This window comes from Parambassis ranga, chromosome 21, assembly GCF_900634625.1.
Source record: "Parambassis ranga chromosome 21, fParRan2.1, whole genome shotgun sequence".
Lineage (NCBI taxonomy): Eukaryota > Metazoa > Chordata > Actinopteri > Ambassidae > Parambassis > Parambassis ranga.
In genome coordinates, this window is record NC_041041.1 from 1,693,409 (window position 1) to 1,718,919 (window position 25,511).

General features: G+C 44.8%; 1 protein-coding gene and 1 non-coding gene across 2 annotated transcripts in view; both read right to left on the minus strand.

Annotated features, from left to right (window-relative positions):
* Positions 1 to 25,265, minus strand: part of il1rapl1a (interleukin 1 receptor accessory protein-like 1a) — a 137,229-nt gene extending 111,964 nt beyond the window's left edge. The window contains exons 1-2 of the mRNA XM_028393326.1: positions 25,147 to 25,265; positions 7,651 to 7,755 (exon numbers count right to left, since the gene is read on the minus strand). Of these exons, the coding sequence (XP_028249127.1) occupies positions 7,651 to 7,732 (82 nt within the window). The 5' untranslated portion in view covers positions 7,733 to 7,755; positions 25,147 to 25,265. The remainder of the gene's footprint in view (positions 1 to 7,650; positions 7,756 to 25,146) is intronic.
* On the minus strand, positions 13,120 to 13,229 carry trnal-caa (transfer RNA leucine (anticodon CAA)). The gene is made up of 2 exons: positions 13,192 to 13,229; positions 13,120 to 13,165 (listed from the first exon to the last, which is right to left on the minus strand). It is a non-coding gene; the product is annotated as a tRNA-Leu (tRNA).
* Positions 25,266 to 25,511: the final 246 nt, after the last annotated feature.

A 25,511-nucleotide genomic window follows, 5' to 3' on the forward strand; every position in this document is an offset into this window, starting at 1 on the left:
CTCTTCCTCCTCCTCTCTCTTTTTTCTGCATTGCAATGTGAAGCCAATTGCATTTGATGCTCATTAACGATGCTCCGCTCGTCCTTGGTGCGTTTTCTTGGCGCTAAGCAGGAATGTCAAACTGAGGATGTATTGATGATAAGTAGAAAATACAGCCACCTGTATTAACCCATAAAGACATTGATATGGAAACAAGCTGACGCACCGAGGGATTATTTTTGCACACATTGTATACATGCATGCACACACAGACAGAAAAAACACACACAAACACACTAACCCCTCCAGTAACTGCAGTGATTTACTCACACATCTTGAACGTATGCTTGGGCCGGTCCTGAGCTGAGTGTGAGACACAGAGAGGCTCCCAGTCTTGTATTGGAGCTGCTGTATGTGAGTGCAGACTGTTGTTTTCCACTGCAGCATGTTCACTCATCCCTGCAGGCCGTGTTTAGAAGCCATTATTCCAGCTAACAGACCGGTCAGCGGGCCTTGGGTGTGTTTAGTGATGTGTATTGTCTGGCTCTTTTATGACATTTGGAGTGCATAAACACACAGCGTCAAACAGTGTCTTTTTTGGTTGTCTCTGTAGGCTGTGATGCTGCAGAGCTGCAGCTGGGAGCATGTCCTAATGAGGGCTTTTGTCTGTTGTGTCATGGCAGTGACTCCGGGGCAAGAAGCAACACACACTGCACCCTGCACAGCATTCCCATGGTGATACACTGCATTCCCTCTTTGACCAGGTGACACTGATTGATGGACATGAGGTGGACAGTTCTCCGCAAGGAGGTGTGTCCTCATCCCACAAAGCTCTTTCCAATTGACCTGGACTTTTTCTCACATTTTTCAGATCCAAGTGCTGATTTTTCTGGACCAGCTCCTGAGTCCTGACTTATAGCTCAACCCTAAAACTGTGCAGTTGCTAGAAGGATATTGCTTTGGATGAGAGCAAAGACAGAGAGGAAGACTGTCTGCTCAAAGACCAGATCTAAACAGGTTTATTTGGTTGACTGGCCAACTTCAACTCCACTGCCACTCCATCCTCAGCTTCCCACAGTGATCATTTTCTTGACTGATCTCAGCTGAAACTCTGATCCAGTCCGGTGGACACTGCAGCACCAAGGAGAGGATATATAGATTCAGCACATAAAAATGGCAAACACACACACACACACAGTGCTACTACTGGGAGCAACTTCAGGCTAACTGTTTTACCCAACGACACACGGACATGCAGCCAGCGCCGCGGATCGAACTGGGATTCTTACACTCCACCACCATCTTATAGATCACTCCACCCAGTGATCTATAAGATGACGGCACATCTTCAGATTTTACCATCTTATCTGACAGCAGCCATTAGTAGAAGACTAGAAGAAACGTCACTGTCAAATACAGTTGACAGTTTACCCAAAGGAAAGACTGAAGGATTCATCACAAATAACATAAATGTATTTTTTTATTCTAATTCTTTCAGCAGTACTTGAAGTGATGTTTGGGCTCTTCTGTTATTGTGCTCTGAATGGTGCATTGTGTTGTGTTGTGTTGTGCGAATCTTTTCTCACAGCCTGGTGCAAACTGGTAATTGGGTTTGTGAGCAGACTGAGACCCCAGTTAAAGAGTCCCTGTCTTGTCTGATTAAAGTCTGAGTCTTTATGGGCTGATCTCCAGCTGGAAAACTGGAGCCGGGCCCGCTCAGGTCGGGCCGGGCTGGGCCGGACTGAGATGGAGCTGATTGCAGCCTGATGGATGGACCCTGACAGCTTCTTTCTGTCAGAGAGGACGCTCACAATCCCCAGGAGTGACTCTCACATGGTGTCAGCGCGGTGTTGGTCTGAGCGTGCCACAGCAGACGCCAAGATGTGGGTCAACATATTATATATATATGAGGAGTTTGTTGATACATCCACAGACCCGTGTGCACACACAACCAACAACCAACCATCACAAACCAACAACAACAGCCAACTGATATCGAATTCTGCTGAGTGTGACCGGTCATTAAGAGCATGAGCTGCACGAAGGATGAGAAACTAAGAAACACATGCAGCATCCACACCTTTGGGAAACTCATTAGTCTGGGTAATACAAGCGCAGGCAGACTCCACATTGAATAATTATAGGATTTTGGAGAGCTACAACACTGGGAATGCCACCCGGACATTGGGAGGGGAAAATCAATTGAATAGTTGCTTTATCCAGTGTCTCCTGGGGGCTAATCAAGCCCTCACAGCTGATCCCTTACTCGTAACTATTCAAGGTTGTGAAGTCAAACTCCCAACACACACACACACGCACACACACACACTCCTACAGAAACAATAACGTATTCCCTTCTGAACGAGCCAACAAACAATTCATTACACTACTTTCTTTCTCCTCTCCGGCTAGGACTCAACAACAATAATAAAAACCTGTAAATGACTTTGACTCAGGTGCATGTAAGAAGCCAGGGGTGGTCATTTGAAGAGAATTTAATAGCAGCCACGATTGTCCACCACTCTCTTTCATCTCCAGCACATGAAGACAAATGTCCCAAACCTTTGAACCAGAAAACAATCACCCACATGGGGCTTTATCAGCCAATTAATCTCCTTTAACACCGTATTTCTGCGCACAACCTGCATCCTGCTCAGTTGCACTGAGGAGAAAGGAGGAAAGATGTTGTTGTTAGGCAAAACAACGTGTGTTAATGTGTGTGAGACAAAGAAAGACAGAAAGGAAGTGACAGCTGCCGTGTGAGCTGGTTTGATTTTCCATGCGCCTCCATTTGTAATCTCTCAGGCAGACGGAGGAGCCATTAAACAGCCAAACTGCACCGTGACAGTCAATCACCTTTGACCCCACGCTTGGGAGGTAATATTGACTTTACTGCTATCAATATTTGACCGAAGGACCCAGAGGACCCGGGTGCTTGACCAGATGTGCTGTCCAGGCTCTGAGCTGTGTCGAAATCCTCCACAGACCAAAGCAGGTAACCACATGGTACCAGTGTGTCTGTGTGTAGGCACACAGTAACACAACTCAGTCAAGCTATCAAGCTATATTCCATTAAATCAAATGAGAAACAATAAACCAGGAAGCTTGACGTGGGCATTGTCATTGTCTTATTATCCTGCCAAGTTAAGTGTAAACACCCCTAAGAGTGTGACTTGGGAGAGAGTGGGGACATACAGCAGAGCGCACACCTGCTGGCTCAGGATTTCTTCACACTTGGCAGGTTTGGTTCTGGTGCACACCACACCACAGACAGAGGCCGTCTGAAGACGTGCGTCTCAGTTTGACTGAATGCATCAAAGCAGGATGCAGTGCCACAACTGTGATCAGAAAAGTCCTCTGTGCAGAATATAAGCAGAGGAAACGATGAGGGCACACCACCAAGTGACGACCGACTGATACAGCTATAACTGCAAAGCCAAGTGAGACAGACGTGTGCTGTGATTTTCTGGTTTGTACCTGGACACAGAACTCCTAGTGTGGACACACTGTGTATAAGGACAGTGGACCGGTGAAGGTGGAGGTCTGGGACAGGCTTACAGGTGCTTACAGACCCTGTTACTCCATCAGGTACTTGGTCATCAGATCTCTGATGGACGTCTGTGTGATGCTTTGGGCAGATACTAAAAGACGGTCAAAGAGGCTGGCTTTGATCAGGCCTAATTTAACTGTGGACTGAGTTGTTAGTGATGTGAACATGATACAACCTCAGTCTGACCCCACCTCCAGGCGTTTGCTAATGAGTTTGTCACCATTGTTTCATGTAGTAGCCACAGGAAAACACATGACACCGTCACTAAGCTAATACCTGAACAGTCAGCACTCACTGCACCCTGGACTCTTTTTCTTCAACACACTATCTACTTCAACTTTTTCATTGTTCACCTCAAAAAAGTCCACAGTCCACAGTCAGGCTCAGGAGGGAAATGTGTTTAAGGAGGCCTTCCATCCACGAGCCGCTCTCTGCAGCCTGACTCTGCAGCCGCTGCGCCCCGCGGTCAGGATAGAAACAGATAGGCTGAATCACAGAGGATGGCCGGTGTTGAACTCAGACGTTTTTGTCTGATATTGTGGCCTCAATCATGCACTTACATAACAATAGGAGCAAAGCTGTCACACATGTCGTCAGGCTGGATTCTAACACTTCATCATGATGTGCCCCTCAGCGTTGGATAGCGCCTTCATGTGAAGGTGTGTTTCAGTCTTCACCTGGCAATTTAACTCTCAACCTCAAACGTACAGCGTGATTCAAACAGCAGGTTTCCATGAGTGCTGTGAGACGTCCAGGACGGAGACACACTGTTTGCTCCTGGGCTGATTGCCGGTGGGGGTTTGTGTAGTTATATTTCTTTTGTTGGACGGAGCAGGGTCAAATAAGCTCCCACATGCATCATCATGAATGCATTCATAGTGAGGTCTTCTCTTACTTCATATATTATGTATGCTCTCCTGTCACTCAAAGGAGTATAGACAAATCCAGCGAGGGAGGGGACGTACAGTATATAGGCACTCTTTCAATGGGATGAATAATTCATAGACCACTCAATCAGGTGCCAAGAAGCCTACGATTCAAAGAGGACATCTGTAAACAAGAAGCCTGGATGTCCCTGATACAGTAGGAATCTCACATCATGTCAGGCTAAGCTGACCAGAACAGGATATCTGTATAATCCCACATCACCTGATCATAGCACCGATAAAGTGTGAGATCTTCAGGGTGGGAGCATGGACTGGTGCTTGGTGGCTTAAGGAGCCACTGGGGACCCGACAGTTTCCCTGCGTCTTTCACTCATGGTCAGTGGAACACATCTGGTTAAGGTTGAAGTAGAAACCATAGTTCATAGTTACACATGCTGAAGACCTGGCCGAACATGTGGACAGATGTAGCTCCCTCCTCCTGCTGAGGTGCCTGAAGGCAGCACATCTACTTCTCAAAAATTAAAGCAGTGCAGAATTTTCAACACTTTTCTGCTGGTGAAGGTTTTTTTTATTTTGCCCTGATGAAAAATTGTATTTGTCGACCTTCTGTCTGTGTCTGCTCTGCTTCCCCCCGACACATCTAACCAAAGAGTGGAGGGAGTTATTGGCTCAGTAATGCCTTTTGGATTTTTTTTTTTACTTTGTGAAAAAAATAAGCTTCAGGAGGAAATGCACCAAGTTTACTAGCAGCTCATTAGCCTACAGCTACCATAGGCGTGACAACGCCCTTCAAGAACTCAGGCCTGACAGGAGAGCAGCACATCACACATGCTTCAGATTCAGCTTTGATGTACAGAAGTCTGCCACATTGATCAAAAGCATGACACCTTGGAAGTGTTGATCTTTGAGGACATGAAAGTCAAAATGGAGGACACTATGAAACAGGAACACCGTGTGAACCTGTGACCAGCCTAACAACTTCAGCCTCTGGTGAATGATGCCATACATGCTGTGCCTGGTTCTATTCAGGGCAGTCTAGGCTCAGATGTACTATCATTGATGATATATGCACATGTATTGCATGAGTCTCTAGGTCATAGAAAAAAAACAAACATGTCTTATTAAATAGTTAAGTTTCAACATGTGTCTCTTCACCACAGGCTGGCAGCACGGATTTATGTTCATCATTCTGTAGAGGAGAGTCTGGAATCTGGAAGCATCAGAAGATGATGGTGGGACGTTGTATGACTTAGAAATGTGGCTATGTTTGCTCTAACTGTCATTAATGTATGAGAAGGTGGCTGCATATATGTATTTCTTGCCTATACTTTGTTGCACTAATATCCAGTGGTAGAAAGTAACTAAGTATTTGTACTTTGTTACTGTACTTAAGTACATTTTTTTATGTATTTATACTTTACTTAAGTAAAAATAATAGTGCATACTTTTACTCCATTCCATGTTGCAGCTGTTACCTGTACTTTCTCCTCCACTACATGTCTCCAGTGTCTGTAGTTCCTTGTTCCATGTGATGAACACAGTGTGGACTGATGAGAGGTCAGACTCTGCATGGAGGTGGTGTCACGCTGCCAGCTGTGTTTCTATAATGAGCCTCAGTCATGATGCCGGTGCTCTGGCTAAGTGAGCTAACTAGTTAGCTGCTGTCTGCTAACACAGGTCCATCCATTAATGTCTGATGAACATGAATCATCACATGAATCTACAGCAGGAACACTGACACAGTAAACATGCTGAATGCCTGTTTGTTATCAGCAGCCTCTCTGTTCACTTGATGCCCACAGCCTGCCTCATGACACACAGACCTGTCCACAGCTGCTTCTGTACTGAACATGTACATTAACTACACATGGTCCATTTTACTTTGATTATTTTAACCTGTTCAGATCCTTTGCAATGGAAATCAATCATATATATTCAGTGTGAGTACTTTTACTTTTAATACTTTAAGTACATTTAAAAGTACTTAAGACTTTTACTTAAGTACTTTTAAAAGTACTTAAGACTTTTACTTAAGCAGGCTTGTTGATGTAGCACTTCTACTTTTACTTGAGTACATATTTTGCTGGGTAATTGTACTTTTACTTAAGTACCAAGCCTGAGTACTTCCTCCACCACTGCTAATGAGCAGCAGGGGTGGCTGGAAAGGTCGGGTCACTTAGTTTTTCATAGATATTCAACAGAGAAGAAGAGGTTCCGGCTTCTGTCATTCTCAGCTGTAGTACCATAAACTTTGTTTCATGGATTGTTATCATTGCTAAGCTGTCTGAACTCCGTGTCAGTGAGCGTGTTCGTTTTTTGTGAAGGCACCTCATTGACTGATAAGCTGCCCTTTGGCTCTTTGTATCAGTGTCTGTCCACTGAGAGTGCTTTCACTTAAAGGTCAGTCTTTTCTTAGACACGCTCATATATCTTAATCTTAATCTTAATATCTGCAGTTAATCAAGACCCACGGTAAGAAGCTAAACACTCACACACATGCATGCACCAAGCAATATTAGATGATTTCCAACAGCAAAGACTTTAGTTGAGAAGTATGTGATTAACTGACAAAAACAGTGTCTGTATGAAATTACAACACATCTCCTTCACCCCCTCACATTGTTGTAGCTCGTCTCCTTAATAGCTGCTGTATTCAAGCCATGAAAAGTTTCTACTTTGGGTCCTTTTGCTCTCTATTTTCTCATTTGACCTTTGCATTTGTTCACAATTGATGTTCAATTTGCTGGCATTTAGAGCCAAAATAAGTTTCACATTAACTCCTGATGACCCAGTCACTGAACAATCGCATCATTTGGGAGCTGTCACTCTCTCCAGATTGAGGCAGGTCAAGCTAATTCTAAGAAGGACACCGTATATCTTCTCATTAAGTCACATGCTCTTCACCTGAGACACAACCAAAAAGAAAGTGCTAGCTTAATTGCTCCCATTGTTGTGGGGGCGACATCTCTTCTCCAACAACCTGCCTATCATGTAGCATATATGATAACACAGACACACCGGTGGGCTTCAGCCTGCAGAATCATGAGGTAACAACAAAGAGTCATTCTTCACTGGTTAAACACAAGCTAACAGCAGACATGGCATCACCAGAAATCTACAAATACATCAACAGCGGCGCCAGCCACCATGAACACACACACACACACATCCATTAAAACAGCCATGACATACATTAAGCACACAGACAGGAAGAAGCAGGAAGGTGTACCATACCTGAGCCTCTCTTTGAGACCACCTTTACGCTCCTAGACAGGGTGACGTACAGCAGGATCAGCAGAGGGCTGGGAGGTCTCATCTTCCCTCCCCCGTCCTCACAGCCTGGGAAGGAAAGAATGAAGGAGGAGAGAGGAAGAGAGAGAGGAGAGGGAGGACGGAGGGGACAAAGAGGAAAAAGAGCCATCAGTCACTGCCTGTGCATGAGATCAAGTACCTCCTTGTTCCTACTAGACAAGAGTAAGTGTCTCTGCAGAGGGACGATCTGCAAACACAACAGAAAACTGAACGCACACACTACTGTACAAACATTTACACACACACACACTCGGATCAACACACCACTTTCCACATTCCCCCAGGGGGGTCTTTCTTGTAATGATTTTTTTCATGATTGCAATGGAGACGAGTTATCATTACACGGATATATTTCATGAAAAACCATTCCCTAAGATGCTGACGAATCAATAAAAAAATAATTACATGTGTAAGAAACACCACTTCCACCCGCCATTTTCATTAAAAAAAAGGGAGGAGACCTGGAGGGGATCTGAAATGATCACCTTGTTACTGGCAGAGTATCCCACCCATACCTTATCAACTTATATATTACATGAATTGATGACCATGACTCATTCGCTACTCCTCGTCTTCTTTAAATAAATGACATAATCTAACATGTAGTAATTACCCCCTAATAGCGAGCTCCTGAAATAGAGCCGGTACTGCTGTATAAATTTGATGTTAAATGAAAAAAGAATACACTCATCAAAGATTCAGTTTATTAGCTTACACTGTTAGCCCATGGCGCTACCCTTCACAATCAACCATTATCAAACTGGAATAAAAAAAATCTCTAAGGGGCGAAACGAGAGACGGAAGACGACACCAGAATGAAGATTAGTAAAACTTTACAATGGTGAAGAAGATACAGTTTAGAGGGGGGAACATGGATATAGATAAGACCCAGCATGTCCACACAGGACGGAACATCAAGATCCTCCCCAACAAAGATCAATAAAAAAACACAACTGTAATAGATCCAGCACCAGGACCACTTGGAGCATCCATGGTGAGCATGGCAGAGCTACACTGAGAAAGCCCTCGTCTGGTCTCCTTTTAAGCACTGACAACAAAGAGGCAGCTTGCACATTCAAAGCTCTCACTGCTTACAGACATTGTTACCGTGTAGCTGCTTGACGCCCAAAAAGGCTATAGGAGGAGAGCAGTACATTCAGCAACAGCATCCATGTTCCTGTCAGTCTAACTATATAACATGGAGAGCACAACACACTGCAGATTAACCCAATGAACCTGAAAGGAGGGGAGACGGGACCCTGGCCTTTGAAGAGAGAAACTAAGAGAGAGCCGGGAGGGACCTTGGAATCTGCAGCGAGTCACGTGCACTCCAGATTAGCATAGCTAATGAAAGGAGCTTCTCTCAGGGTGTGTTTACACGGCACTCGCAACTCCTGCTTTAAAAAGGAGCCTTTCTCTTCTCCTCGATTGCATTCTACTAGGAAACAACTTCAGTCGATAAACACTGCTTTGCCAATAACATTCTGGCAAATGCCACAGCTGAAGGATTTGCTGCTCTTTGTGCTGTTAAAAGACCTTTAAAAAAAAAAAAACGTAATAACCTGCTCAGTGTTTGTAGCTGCATCCGTAACTCCCCCATCAGCTAATGGCTCTGTGCAGATACAAAGAGGGTGGAGAGTCTAATGAGCATATGAGCAATGAGCGAGTGTCCGCTAAAAAATACACCATCGATCTACGTGTGTATAGATCGACCGATCAATAGCAAATAGATAGATAGATAAATATGACCCGAGTAAGAATGAATCAAATGTATACAAATATTTTCCAATGCACTATAATGGAGAAGCAGATAAAAGTGGCTCTGTGACCCTTCACTCTGTTACAGTGGGTTACAGAAAGGCTGCATTCAGTGTTTCTGTGTAATTATCCACAACATCTCCAGCTCAGTGTTTGTCAATATTTGTGCTGTGAGCAGTTGGATAGTGGCACGATGCCAGCATTTCATGTCTAATACAAGCTGATGTGCTTCACTGAATGACTGTGTGCATGGTTACAGGACAGAGCGTACCTTTGAGTGCAGACACACACACACACGATTGTCATCTTCATCCTCACTCCCTGCTCTAAAGCTGCAGCAATGATCAATGAATGGACGTTTGGAAACGGAAACATTGTCCACTGGTTGGTCCATCAACTGTCAGAATACATTGATTAATTAATCACAGACTATCAATCAATAATGCAAATAATCATCAGCTGCAGGTCTAGTAGTGAAAACAGAGCAGCAGCATGCTAAAGCTGCGCAGGGTGTCCGTGCACTTTATGGTTCTTTTTTCCCACAATGCCAAGCGTCTTGTGAGTTCATTATAACTATACAAAACTAGACAAACTTCTCTCCGTGTAACAGACTCATCTGACCTTTTCTGAACATAAAGATATAACGTTAGTGCGTACAGTGCACCCTCCTCTTCTTCCAGACATCCTGGAGTTGCTTAACTGCAGCCAAGCTTTTTCTCCGAGGCGTCAGGAGCAGGTGTGTTTGAGGAGGCACACACAGAGGCATGCCGTGATATCCACGCTTCAGCGATGCATGAAGCATGCACACATCATCACACATGCCGTTTGCCCGCTGCTTTTTACCAGAAAATGAGGGCCACGGCCCAGCACTGCCTGCTGGCTGGCTCTGACAAAGGAGCACAGGAATGTACTGTCTGCTGCCATTGTTGTGGGACGGGATCTTCCAGGAGAGCAGTATCTCCTCCCAAATTCAATTATCACCTCACGCTACTGCTAACACACACACACACACACACACACACTCTGCTGTGTGCATGTGGTGTGTGTGTGTGTGTGTTTCTCAGGACTTCACTGGACACATCACAGGTAGAACTGAAAACTGAAAACACTCTGACTTCCAGCTCTGCTGCTGCTGCTGCTGCTGCTGCTGTGCCATCTTAGGACAGAGAAGGAAAGCTCCGCCATCTTGGCATTCTGTGGGTGATTAATTATGTGATTTAGGATTTAATCCCATTTGACACTGAATGTGCACATTTGCTTTACCTAAAATTAGTAAAATGATTTCTGACCCTATCAATGTGTCAGACAGACTATCAGCAAACACATGATAGAAGAGTCTGACAGGTTTCACCTCTCATGGCTGTGGGGATTTTAGTTGAGCCGGGTGCTTGTTTGTTTTATTAGTAATAAGTGATTACACACCTACTGTACCTGCAGGCAGGTAAAGAAGCCACGACACATTTTTGATCATTCATTGCTCCATGAATGCAACTGAGAAAAATGAAAACCTATCTACTGAACCTACCAGTAGGTAAAGAAAGACCAGTGCAGTGATAATGAGGCCATTTAAAGGGCGATAAAGTGCACCTACTGAACCTACTGATAAGTGAAGAACCAGTCCTTTAAATTGCATTAAATGCACCTGATAGTGGCCATTGAATGGGACATCATAATAGAGTTTAATGGGATGATAGTAATTGTGCGATAATGCATCTACTGAAACTAGTGGAAGGTAGAGACAGGTCCACCAAGATGAGAGGAGCATGAGGGTCTCAGAGGATTCTACTGAATGCAGCCCAGGCGACGGGCATATCGCTTTATTTACACAGCAGCAAATAGAAGGGATTAAACTGTCTCCGTCACACACATGAACAGACCCGTGTATGACCAGTTTTGATCAATATTGCATGAGTAATAACTGCAAGAATACTAAATCAGACTTGGGCAGGTGGAATGATCTTCCTCAGCTGTATTCAGATCATAGCCCTGCTGCCCTGAGATGGAAAAATACATATATATATTTATATTATTTGTATACGATCCACTAAGTAATAATGAATTATTCATATGCTGGAGCAGCTGTAGAGAATAACCTCTGGGGGACTACTCTGAAAGACAAATATACCGACTGATAATAATCATAACAAAGAGCAAGTGGAAAGAGTCGAAAATTAGAAAATGTAGGAAATTCTCTTAATATCAACAAGAGCAAGGAAAGGAGTACACACACACACACACACACACACACACACACACACCCACACACACACAAATGAGTCATAGGTGTTTCTGTGTGTCACTGTGTCAAAGAGATTCATGCTGAGATAGCTGGTAAAGAGCAGAGCACAGAGCTCTGCTTACTGTATGTCTACCTGCGTTCACTGCTGCATCTGTGTACATGTGTGTTTGCTCTGCCTGTGTGCCAGATGTGTCACAGTGTGAGTCAGGCCCCGTGAGTATTATTCTGTGTACCGCTGCCTCAGAATAAAAAATGAGCGCTTGGTGGTAGCCCAAACGAGCTTTTGTTAAAACGCATTTGACCGCCTTTGACCATGGCCGGCCCTCGTTAATCTCCGGGGAGCGGCCTTAGGTGGTGCGAGTTAACGAGCGAGGTGCGGTGAGCTATGCCCTGCCTCGGTCCCAACATGCACCTTTTCACTGAGTGAGATAAATTACAGCATGATTCTAAACCAATCTGAACCTCCCCCCCCCCCCCCCCGCTGGTCTCCTTAACTACCAACATACGAAGCACGTGGCGACCAAATGTGTGCGTAAAAAGAGCACACTGAAGCACGAAGCGGAAATTAATTAAGAGAGCTTCGAGGCCAGCCCAAGCCACTTGCTCATGACCGGTCCAATGCAGAGCGGTGGGTTGTTGAGGTCTGAGTTCAGACACGTTCCACCAGCAGCGAAGCATTTTCCTCCGGTTGTTGTTGATTGCTTTCAGCTACGTCCCCCGTGCCCAGGCCATTGTCAGCTGTCCAAGGATGACTGGCTGCAGAGACGCTCTCATGCTTCCAGTCAATGCTGCCTTTCATGGAGAACAGGGGCCAGCACTCTCCTTGCCCATTTAGTGTGTACACCCCACTGGGGGCAGCCGGACCACTACTGACACACAGAAAGACTAAAAACTCTGTCCAACGCAGGAACGCACCAGGACACACCCAATGACACACACATGTTATTTTAAACCTAATTCTTCCTCTGTGTAGTCATCGCAGCGTCATGTTCTCTTACATGCTCTGACATCAATAATTTATGTGTGGTTTAATCACTGTTTCTGTATTTATTGTGCCAGAACACACACTAGGGCAATGTGATCCCCATTCCACCAACAGGACGCTTTTCTAACTCAGTGTTTCCGAAGTTGAAACAGAAGAACATGAAGCTGACAGATGATCCACCATTTAGCCTGGATAGAGTAACCTGCTCCTTCTTTACTGTCTGCTTTCTGGATTTGGCTTCAATATTAGGGTAAAACTGGCAACCCGTCCTGGCCCAGAGACAGCAAACCATGACTTAGTACCACCATGCTTCACGAAAGGGCTAAGGTTTAGATGCTGGATGCAATGTTTCATTTCTCCAGACCCATTTAAAAACAGACCATGTTGAGAATAGAATAGAATAGAATACTGTCAGAAGTGGGATTCGAACCCACGCCTCCATTCAGAGACCAGAAGTCCCGTTCACTGGAAGGTTTGTCACCTTGAGTCTGGCGCCTTAGACCGCTCGGCCATCCTGACAACTTCGTGTTGCTCAGAAGTTTCCTTGGTTTCCTCTGTGACCTCATGGACGGTTACGTCTTCTTTTGTGATCTTTGATCCAGCATCACGGTGTGCTGTCAGACGTGTACAGTAACATCTACACCTATTGCATCACTTTTCTTTCCTTTTCACGCCTACTACAGGAATGTGGGAGGGGAGCTGAGGTCAGGCTTTACCATAAAAATAAGCTGTCCTTTTCATAGTGAATCATGTAGCTAAGCAACAGAGCTGTGTAGAGACATCAGCTCATCAATTTTAGTTAAGAAAAGTTATTATTGATTCATTCAAATTGAATCTTATTTCATCGGGCGTGGGACATATTATCTTTCATTTGCCAAACTGCAGTCTGATATTGATGTCTGTTGTTAGAGGGCATCCAAGTATCCAATGCTCTGCCAACAACTTCTCTAAATGTGCAGTCATTGTGTGGCAGGACACTGATTTGTTTCAGATTAAAGACGGTGCGACAAACATTTTCAAATACAGATGTTGTTCTTCATCAACAGACATTTAAGAACAAACTGACGGCAAACTGAGGGGGGCGCCTGTGATTCCTGGGACGAACGTTGGTCGCTGCAGTATGGTCACGACATAATGTGCTGCTACAGAGGATAAAGTGTGCTGGAATTGAAGAAGCTTCCCTGAAACCTTTCAATCTTAGACAGAGACAGAGAGCTGTGATTGGATCTACACGCTTGAGCTGCCTGACAGACATACAGCTGCTATCGATGAGCTCGGTCCCCTGATGAGGAATCAGCAGCCGCTGTTTACAGTAGCAACATGCGGCCATATGTTACAGACGGCACAGAAACCACGGCAACCATGAAAAACTGAAAGGTGGCACTGCAGTAAATAGCATGGAGAAAAAAGAAAAGTCCATACATTCACCGCCCCCCCCCTCCTGTCCTGCTTGCGGCTGTGAAATGTGCTGGATGTGCCGACGTTAGCGGTGTGTGGAGAGGCACCGCGGTCCATCCTCTCACACCGACAACATTTTCATTTATTTATTTTAAACAAAGCCCCCCCTGAAAACAGGAAATGCTGGCCTGAGCGGTTTTCAGCTGGAATGTGAATTTACGCTTTGGTATCCATGACAGAGTCTATCCTATTGTCTAGAGAAGCCATCGCTGTGGCAGTGGAGCCTAAATGAGGCCAATAATGGTTCTCTGCTCGGTCCCCAGAGAGTTGGCTGTTTAAAAATCGATTCTCTGCTTGACTAGGGACAGACTGGGAATAGAGAGGACTGGAAGAAATGGACAGGAAAGTGGGTGGAAAGAAGGAAAGGTTACAACAGATAGGAGAGATGCCACCGATAAAAATCCAGTCACATGTGCAGGTCTGTGTATCTGTGTGTAACACATTTTTGAAAACATTACAAAGTGAGCGCTGAAATGTTTTGTTGCTTTTATCAGAAATACAGAAGTAGAAAATGACATCACGATTATTAAAGCCATCATGTAAACTTGTACAAATGTGAGGTCATCCCAGCTGTTGTGTCTCTTTACATGCACAGTATTTATTCCACCATTCTCCTACACTTTCAGCCTATTTGCAGCCACACTCAGGGGGTTTTAGTACAAGACCGTCCCTTCAGAGCTGGACTTTGATTCTGGTCCGACCATGGTGGATAATTAGTTGCTCTGTTAACCCAGAGTCCCTGTGTCCATCCACATTAAAGTGATTTTTTTTTTTTTTTACAAGAAAACGAAGTGTTTGTGGGTCACACACTTTATCCAGCAGGAGCAGATGGTTGTTATGGAGAACATAGAGCTATCATCAGGATGAAAACAGCAACACAGCTGAAGCAAATCAGACCAGAGAGGCATGCTGGTTAAAACAAGGTGAAGCTCATTGATTATTTCTTACTGTTCACTGCCTCTGCCAGGTTGAACTGATGCAGCATGTACACTAAGCAAAAAGGCTATGATAGATATACCTGGTCTTTTTTAATTTTTATTAAATGTAATGGTCTATTTGAACACCAGTATAGTCCACATGTGATTGTGGTCTCATACGGATGGCTGGTTTCGGTGTTATCATCACACAGACTGTCTGCAGAAGTTCATTTTAATATTCTTTAATATTCTTCTGATCACCTCGGTCTCCGAGTGGACCCTGGGGCAGTCCAGGTTCCTTCAGGAGCAGGTGTAGCCACCCCTGTGACCCTTCTAACTCTGACTTTAGGCCCAAAAACACGATGCTAACTCACTAATTCTGCTTTGTAGTGCAGGCCTCAGGACCTCTCCATGTTTTATGCTAACCTTTCTGTACATAAAAGCTGCATTGTTACATTTGTTCAGCTTTATCCAACAATATCTTCTGCATTTTGAGGTCTAAATTGGAGTCAAAAATGTGTTTTGGCCAACAAACCTGATTCAGTTTGAGATTTGACTGCAGCGTCTTCCTTTGATCAGTAAGTCTGGCCTGGGCATGACTGACAGCAGCAGGACCACAGAGCAAGCTAAATATTTGATTTGATTTTTTTATTTTTGTAGAGAAAACAATGAAATCAGTGAATCAGGAGACAGACATCAGATGTTGCTTCATGTCTCATCACAGCTCTCACAGCAGCAGCAGCATGCGCATTCATATGAATAATACAGCCCATCCCAAACGTTGTGATCACTCTGATGAAACTTTGCTACAACTCCCAAGTGATGGATTTTGTCTACGAACTTCGACGAAACTTTTTAAAATGTTTCCACTGATTTGGAAAAAATAAGGAGCGCCACGAAAGTAATTACAAAAAGCATCACAGAGATGGAAAGTATGAGCAAATCATGATGAAGATACCGTCCAAGAAACTAAAAGAAAGCAGCCACTCACCAGTGAGTCTGTAAACCGACAGTGCTGATACCACACACTGGATCTGAGTCTTCTTCCCTGCAGCTCCCTGCCTACAATGAGTCTAAGACGAATATATATACAAGCTGAACCAACAAGCATCACACGAACAGCAGCCAACCAGCAGCGTGGACCCTCACAGGGGACGGGTGGATTGATGGAGCTCAGTAATGTTTAATTGAACATTTTACAAAGCCAACATGGTGCAGCCTACACCCTGTATGAACACGTCTCCTGACCTTCAGCTGTCTCCTGAGTCTGACCTGTAGTGTGCACTTCACTGTATGACACCATTCCAAAACCAATATCTCAATATCCAGCTCCCCCACAATAAACAATGCACACATACAGTATAGATTTCTTCATGTATGAACATGGCAAAGATTTTTTAGTACACAGCAAGGCTATAGGGACTATGCAGCATAACAATGTTTATATTATTCACCAGTTTCATGTTTATGGCTGAAACTGAAGGTTTTCTATATTTCTGCATGAATATGAAACGAGGAAGGAAAACCAAACAAATGTTGTCTTATTTTTTATCCAGGTAAAGGTAAAAGTATGTGAACCTCTAAGCAGCTACAGGCCACTCTCACATTGGCTAATGTCCTTCAGGACAGAAACCATGGATCGGTTCTCTTTGTGTTCTGTCAGGACTTGTGTGATGTTTTGGGTCAAATTTATGCAGTAAATCATGAAAATATTAAACCGTCAGTAAATGCCATTATTATATTAAATCCAGAGTAGTTGTTAAACTTTCATGTCTAGTGTCTGTTGATTCAGAAATGTTATTTAAAATCCTCAATACACACACACACACACACACAGCCGGTATCATTGATTGTTCACTGACCACAGCTCCATTCTACAGTGCAGCTGCTGTGGGTCTCAAAGAGGGGAAAAGGCCCTGCAGGGAGCAGTCCAGTTATCTCAGATGGAATCTTATTACAGGATTTATGTGAACAGAAACAGAACTGTAACACGGTGTGTGTGTGTGTCAGCAGCTGTGAGGTTATCCAGGGTTTTGTCAGAGGAATATCGAAGGGGTTTTTTTCATTCGAGTGTCATTCTGGCCTGTAAACAGCCACAGTGTTCCACACCTATTGTATGACACATATTGCCGTCATACGATAGCAAAGCAATACAAAGCTAGGCAGAAATGAGGAGGTATACCATTAAAGCCTGCGTGAACGTCTCGTCAGCTCTCTTTTCCTCCCTGACACCCTGCAAGGCCTGGGCAGGCTGATCTGCACTGGTGTGTGGATGGAGAAAGGGAGGAGGAGGAGGAGGAGGAGACAGCAGGAGAAAGAGAGGGAGAGAGGGAGGCATGGCAGGGGCTGCAGGACTAGGAGACGTGCCAGATCACTGCTGGAGCCAAGAACAGGACTGACTGTGCCTGTGTGTCAAGTCAGGGTGTATATATACACACACACACACACACACTCACACTCACACTCACACACAAGCATATGCAAGATGAAGAGACACATAGATGTCACTGACCTTCGACAAACACGCTGCAAAGTCACAGCTGACAAAAAGAGACGCTTTGTAGTCCTCCAGCGTTACTTAAAAAGCTCACGTTTGTGAGTGTTCATTATGAGCCCTGTACATGTGAGAGAGAAAAATATTAGCTCATCCTCTAACAAGGAGGCTCTCCGCTGCGCTTAGCCGCTGCCATGTGTGTGAACTCGATTGGAAGAGTGTTTAAAAGACCTTTAACAGTTGGCTGGGACTTGGTAGCCACTCATTACTGACCAATGGCACTAATAGCCAGCATCCTGTACACAACGTGAGCGGTGTAATATTTATGGCACTCCCTGGGGACTCATTGCACTGTAACACAGACCGCAGCGGCTGGCAAAATAACAGGGCCGGGAGGTTCAGCTTCAGAAAGCAGCAGAAGAACTTCTCCTTTTGTCTGACTGCGTCTCACTCTGTCCCTCGCCAGTTTTCTCGTGACCTTGGCTGCGTGTTGTTTTTTGTCTTTCCTACTTTATAGCTCCGAGCTGAGTGGATTCCAGAGACAGGTTGACAAGCCAGCAAGGGAAAAATGAGATAAAGTCACTTTTTACTCTCTCTCCCACCGTGTGTGTGTGTGTGTGTGTGTGTTTTGTGGTCCAGGCCATTGAGAGTTAGCGGCTTACAATTTCGTGCTGTGATCTGATTTTGAAAATTAGAACAACTTTCTTAGTGCTCTGAGACTTCCAGCATCTCCAAGGAATGCTCCGACTGGAGTCACTTTCAATTCTACAAAAAAGATTAAATTACACCTTTAAATACAACTTCATCCAGTATGACAAGCTAATTTGCCAAAGCTAATATTGTGTGTGTATAAGAGGAGGTGTGATGAGATTTTTCAGTATTAAAATAATACTGAAAAATAATATTTCACGTCCAGGTGAACGAAAGTATGATGGCATCTCACAGTGAAATCGACACAGACGACGCCATGTTTGTAGAGCAGCATATCTGATGGATACGATACACAGCAACAGAGAAGATATGAAAGACTTATGAATAAAATTATAGCTGATGAACCAATCAGGATGTAATGATACATCCTCTTAACCAGGTGAGCTGTCCCTCAGACAGTGCATCAGCTGCAGGTTCATCATGTGTTGCACAGCAGTCCTCATAGGTTCAGAGATCCATCACAGATGTCCCTGTTTTTATTTTTTTGTAAGATTGACATGTTTTCACTATTCTACACTCCTGTGTGTACTGTATGAGCAGGAGCAGCTCATATCACGGCTCCTACATGTTCACCCATGGGACAACGGTACGATCCGCCCAGAACCAATGCAAAGTGACAGCTGAGAGAATGATTCCATTATGGCTGCTGTGGTCGAGTCTTCTATTTGGTGGCGGCAGAAAGAGAAATCTGAGATTTATTCAGATGGCTTTTCCAAGCCAGATGTAATCATGCATAAAAATAATAAGTCATGGTCAGCTGAGAGGGCAGAACGTCCTCCAAACCTTCAAGACGGCTCTTATGAGCGCTGTCTGGCTGAACAGACTCTTCAAAGCAACAGCGTATATCATCATCAGGGCTCACACCGGCCGCTGCTTCCTCGTGGCTGAGGTAGTATAGCTGGCCAACGATGAAGATGCTCCTCTGAGAGCTGGCTGCAAGAGTGAGTCAATCCCCACAAACCTGCATAAACGTCCAACTTTACAGCAGAAATAAACATGTTTACAGCCTGGTACAAAAACAGTAACTGGTTACCATGGTAGCAGAAAATGGTGTCCGTGAAGCACTAAACTAAAATAAAGCAGCAGTGACTGCAGAACATGAACGGCACAGTCCTGAGTGCAGCAGAATGAGACACATTAATGAACTGATTAATAAAATAAATGTTGGTGTTTTCTGGTGCAACATACTGTCTGACGGCAGTGCAGGTCCTGATGCTACACTGTGGCTGGATTTAGGCACAGACACACTTTAATAAGAGATGGCGGTTTAAAATGACCGTCTGGTTAATGTCAGGGGACCTTCAAAGCTGTGGTTAGTTAGTGGTTAGTAAGAAATTGAAAATGAAAAATTAAATATCCTGATGGACGAAACTAATAATGATTTTCCTGGGAGATCCTCATCTGGGAGTAATGAGTTGTGATTAAAATATCATCAACAAAATTTAAAATACACAGAAATGAAGTGCTTCCATGCATACACCATTCTACAGCTCAGCTACACCTGTTTGTTCTTCCCTGAGCCATTCTGCAGCTAACATACTGTTCACATAAAGGAGCCTCACCTGATGAGAGGAGTGACTCAACAGCACCTCAATTAAATACACAACTGCTGACAGCTGGTGGTTTAAAGGGACAGAATTAAAAAGGCCAAGTGCTGGAAGCAACCTTGACACACATAGCTCTGGTTTCTACATCAGCAGCTGTCAAAGGAAAAGTACAAAGTGAAGGTTTCTGAGAAAGTGCTGCAGGTGGAAACTCCAGGCAGCCGAAAAGAAGAAGAATGTACTACACACTGTAAAAATGTTGCTCTGGTGGAAATGACTCCAGTTAATAACTGCACTACATCATCATTAGGCTGAAACTCGTCAAAAACATTTTGAGTCTAAATGTTTCATAAATGTTCGGCCTCATCCGGCTCAAGGAAAGGGGTGAAGTGTTCAGGTGTAGCTATGTGTGGTCTGCAGTCTGATGAATAAGTGGGAAAAATGGCATAGACGTTTGTTACAAATGGAAGACGTTTGCCTTGTAATGAAGGCTTAGCATCACAAAATCATCTGCTTCAGCTCAAACCACAGTGTCCCATGGAACCTAACGACACAAAACACATCATAACAAATACACAAACCTCAGTACCAGACTTCAGACCATTTAGCCTTCATATATTGTGACACTATGACGTATTTACCCCAACCCTATATGCCTCCTTTCCATTTTACACACAACAATTACATATTATTATATACATCATATTACGGGTTTAAAGCTCGACATCACTGCTGCCTTTGTCATTTCGACCTGTGAGTGTGAATGTCTCATGGGTTCAAGCCTGAAGGTCGTCAAAGCAGCATCTAAATGCCATCGTCCTAATTTGTGAGATGGAAGCCTGATTTATTGTGCGTGTTGGATTCTTCTGAAGGCCGGTTAATCAAGCAGCATTCTCTCCGTGCTGTTTATTGTTCCTTTATTGTCAATCACTGTGACAAGGAGGAGATGGCCCTTTAAAACATGACCCTCCTCCAAATATCAATTCCAACAGTTCGCAGATGAAAACAATGCAGTTTGTGTGTGTGTGTGTGTGTGTGTGTATGTTAATGAATTAGCTCTCAGGCTTCTTTGCAACAGGAACACAAATCACTGTAGTTCCTGATGTGTTCTGGTGATCCAACAGACTTCACTGGATTACAGTTGGGCTGAAAGCTTCAATTCCCTGACACCGCTCTATAGTCTACAGCTATGTGTTATTATTATTATGTGATTGTCAGTGTGTAATTGAACATTTTGAACCTTAGAGCCAATATGCCTCAAATGAATCCTCAGCTCCCACATCAAAATGATTATTTCTAAACAAACCGTGTTTAATCGACTGCGTGCCTCCGCGGCTCTCTCCATCTGGAGGATGCTGTGTGACAGCTTCCCTTAAATTACAAATATCAATCTGCCACAGCGGGAGCTCAGCTGCCAGTGGCCTCATGGGGGTCCACGTCAAAGCAACCAGCCTTCAAAACAAAGCCATCAAAACCCTGTGCGTGCTGGATGCTTTGTTCTGAGTCAGCCGCAGTCGCCACCTGATCACAGTGCTTCTAAAGTTGGCTTCACACTTGATGATTTGCCCCTATTATGGCCCCAATTTGCCTTCTTCTGCAACGATCACGGGGGCGTGGCCTGGATGGAGCCCTGTCACAACCAATTATTCAACGCTGTTGTGTCAATATGATTATTTTAGTGCTCCTGATCCAAGTCAGAGCCTCTATGATCTCAAACCCTGTTTGATATTTATGACTCGGTCAGACTGCAGCTGCTGCAACAGCCAATGAGAGCAGGCAGACTGGGAAGCATCACCAGATGATGCTGCTCGCTTTAGCAACTCAAAACTCAAAACATGGAGGCAACCACAAAACACAACATGACTGGACCGAATGGAAAAAAGGAAAAAAAGACCAACTGGTGGATTTGCAGCAACAACGCAAGCCTCAACAATGTTTCATACACACAAACCACAATATCCAAAAACAGCCAGCTTACGACATCCACCGTCCTCCATCTTTCTTTGCCTCTGAAGTCATGATGCGTGTGGTCTCAAGGTCTGGTTGAGTCATCTAGTGTGCGTGTTCTGAGGGTTTTTGTTGATACAAATTGGTGGAAATTGTCCCGATGTGAGATTTAAATCAGTTAAAAAATCAGAAATCCTCACTTGAACTGATTCAACAGCATAAGCTGAAGTTACACAAGTGATGAAAGCTATTAATAAAGCACGAAGACGTGAGCAGGCCTCAGCGAGGAAGCTGGCCTGAAGTTGGCCCAGCTTGTGGTTCTGGGTCAGCTCTGTGTGGCTCCACCACTCTCTCCCCCTACGGCAGAGGCCGACAGACGCTAGCACCAAGGGCTCCCAATCTGCTGTGTGATCAGTGGGACTCTCCCTAAGTGTGTTCCCCCTCCTCATCACCGGCTGTCTGCCCCCGGCAACACTACCACTTACACTCCATCCCCACGCTTATTGATAAACCTCGCCACAGGATCGCCTTCGCTCCTCGAGGAAAGCGATGGGTCTGCGGGGTGGCCTAATTCAATCAATGTTAAGGGAAAACACACACGTCATTCATCACCAGCAGAGGACCACTTCAAGAAAACTCCAGCAGCTATTCCTTCATACTAAAAGACCATTAACACACAGACAAATTGCCTTCCTGTGGTCCCACTGGGCACTGAGTCCTTTGTGAGTGTATCAAACGCTGCTATCAACAGATTTTAATATATTCACAGTGGATCATGAACATCCATAGATACTGAGAAACAGTAATCACAGAAAAGAGATGCAGCCAATTATGAGGTGCACAGTAGATGTTAAAGCGCCCTCAGAGTTAATTTGATTTCCTCTTGGTTTGTGTATCAGTTCCCCAACTGTGCTTATAGCAGGCCTGGTGTGCACCATGCACAGTGTAACAGGCCCAATTGTGTGTTAAGATCTGCTAAATCCCAACAGAAGATACAGCAGGAGACATCATCTTATACAATCACCAGCTCGATAAAAACACTGACTTAAACTGCCTTCACAGACTGGATGCTCTGTTTCTTAGCATGTTTGTCTTTGATTTAACCCTTCTAAGTCTAAGTTATCTAGATGTACAGATGCTTAATATGATACATGCACATTTTTATAGTAGCCTTCTATATCAAGGAAAACTTATCTCATAAAATTGTTGCATTTATGCAGTTATATACAGCTGCTCCTCGAGATATTACTGCATATGTTCGTGGGAGTGATGCTGTAAGACATTGTTATCACAGATAAAATGAAATATTGGCCATCAGCCAATAAGATTAAGATATCTGCAGATACTGTAAGTTCACCACTGTGTGTGAATGCCTTAAAAACAGACATCAGGGAGAGAATGTGGATTACTTAAGGGTGCAGAAACAGTCCGAACACTAGAAGTTTAATTTCACTTACAAAGAAACCTGGATGGAATTAAAAATATGTAATTATATTGGCCAAGGGGAGTTGGAAATATCAGCAAATATGCAATATGGTGCATCCCTTGTTTGTAGTAGTGTCTGCTTTACTTGTCATTTTCATAGTAAAACACATGGCTGCGCCAAGCCCTGAACTAATGGATTTTAACAGCATTCAGTACACACGATGATGCCATTTAAAGCAAACACTGTGATCCAGGGCCAAAAGTGAGAGTCATACAGGCTCAATGTGTCATTACACCATGAGCAGTGCAGCTGTGGGATCTAATGTGGCAGCTTAGGATGGATACAATCAAATATGTATGAAGACTATTAGCATATTTTTACAAGGGGTTAAATGAATGTTATTGTTGGCCGAATACTACAAAATTCTTTCTGCTGAAATATTTAGATATGAAATGTACGTGAAGCCAAAGAGTCGCTGAACACTCCAACTTACACAATCAGGCCCCAGTGGAACAAAGGGTGTGTGTGCTCAGCACCACGGACAGTTCCTGCCATCCTCCCCGGCCTGCCAGCGGCCCCCGCGCCGCGCTCTGGACCGTCAGGCCGGCGTCACTTCACGGATTCATTAACGCCGGGCCCCGAGCTCCGAGCTCCCGCAACCAGCAGCGTGCCAGCGCCGAGTCTAGACGTTTATTCTCATGACTTTGTATGGTAACAATTGGAAATTGTGGCTCTCTTCCAACTGGCCTCTGCCAGCACAGATATATATATGGGTCATCTAAGACATGTAACGGTACCCAGCGACACAGCATTGGCTGAGTTTAAGTTCCAGGGAGCCTGAGCAGCCCGCCTCCCTCTGAGGGAGAGGCGAGCACAGCAGCAGACCTGTAGCAGCTCTGCCTGAACACAATGTGGAGCAGAAAAACGCAATAAATAAGCTTCCTGCTGGGGGGGTGCCACTACGGCTTAAAGTGATCCGGCATTTCTGATCTCCAGGCGCACTTCCAGAAATAGGATCATCATCTATCGCCGCTCAGATTCCTGCGTCATGCGTCGGTATTCGCGCGGTTCTACCCAACGGGCCGCGCTGGGTGACGCGCGGGTCGAACCCCGCGCCTGTCAGCGCGCACAGGGGGAGCTCCTCTGGCACGGAGAGCGAAATAAAATCATACAAATGTGTGTGTGCCCGACTTTTATCTGTGCCTACAGTGACGCACTCTCTCACGCACACCGCTTTCAAACTCGGGGAGTGTGTGGGTGTGCACGTGACACACACACACACACACACACACACACACACACACAGAGCGAGGGAAAGAGAGAGGGTAGATGATAAGTTTTTGTGTATTTTTGTGGGTCTGTGTCATTGTCACGCCGGCGCCTCGGCGCAGCCAGCAGCCGTATAAAGGCAGGATTGTGCATATAATAAGGCTTACTGGTGGCTGCCTTCTGGGAAAGCTGCCGCTTCGTTTACACCTTTATCTAAATCCTCTCCTCAGTGAGCTCCGGTGAGCCCGGCGGCCCGGTGGATGAGACCGCACTGCAGAGGGCTTCTCCGGAATCTCCATGATTGAGCTTATGAGCAAACATCGTGAGGCAAATATACAAAAACTGAGGCTCCCAGATTCCCTCTCACACTGCGACACATCTGACTGTATCTCTGGCTTCTGTCTGTGTCATATTCCAACTCGCCCCGGTGCTGCGACAGTGCCAGGTGCCGAACTTCTCCTTAAAGCGTGTGTCTGGCTCTGATCTTTTTAAACTGATCTCCATCACCGTCTTATTTTTTCTAGAATATCTGCTGCAACTGTCCGACACAAACCCACAGTGACGGGCGGTCAGAGCACTGCTGCAATCACCCAAATGCAGGTCTGCCAACTTAAAAACTCAGAAAATAACCCCGTGTTATGTCGGCACGCCGGGAGGGGAATTGGCCTACCTTCAACTCGATTCCAAAATGGTACGACGCCGTTTGTCAGTCAGTGGGGAAGGCTCTGGACATCACAACTCCAGGTCAACAGAGAAAACACGTTTCCATACAGTGGGTGCGGGCTGGCGATAGTCTGTGTTTCAGCGAGGTCACCCATTCAGCCAGCCGTCCGGTCTACATCCAAACAGGAGAATGGAGATTTTTGTCTCTGTCCTTTGGGGAAGAAGTGCGCCAAGCGCTCTCCTACGCAGATGTGACTTTGCGCGCTTGGAATAAAACGAATGATGGGCAGAAAAAAAAGCGAATAAAACGCAAAATCAAAATGAGTTGAAGGAAAGCTGCCAAATGAAGACAAGATCTGAGAGCTGACTTTT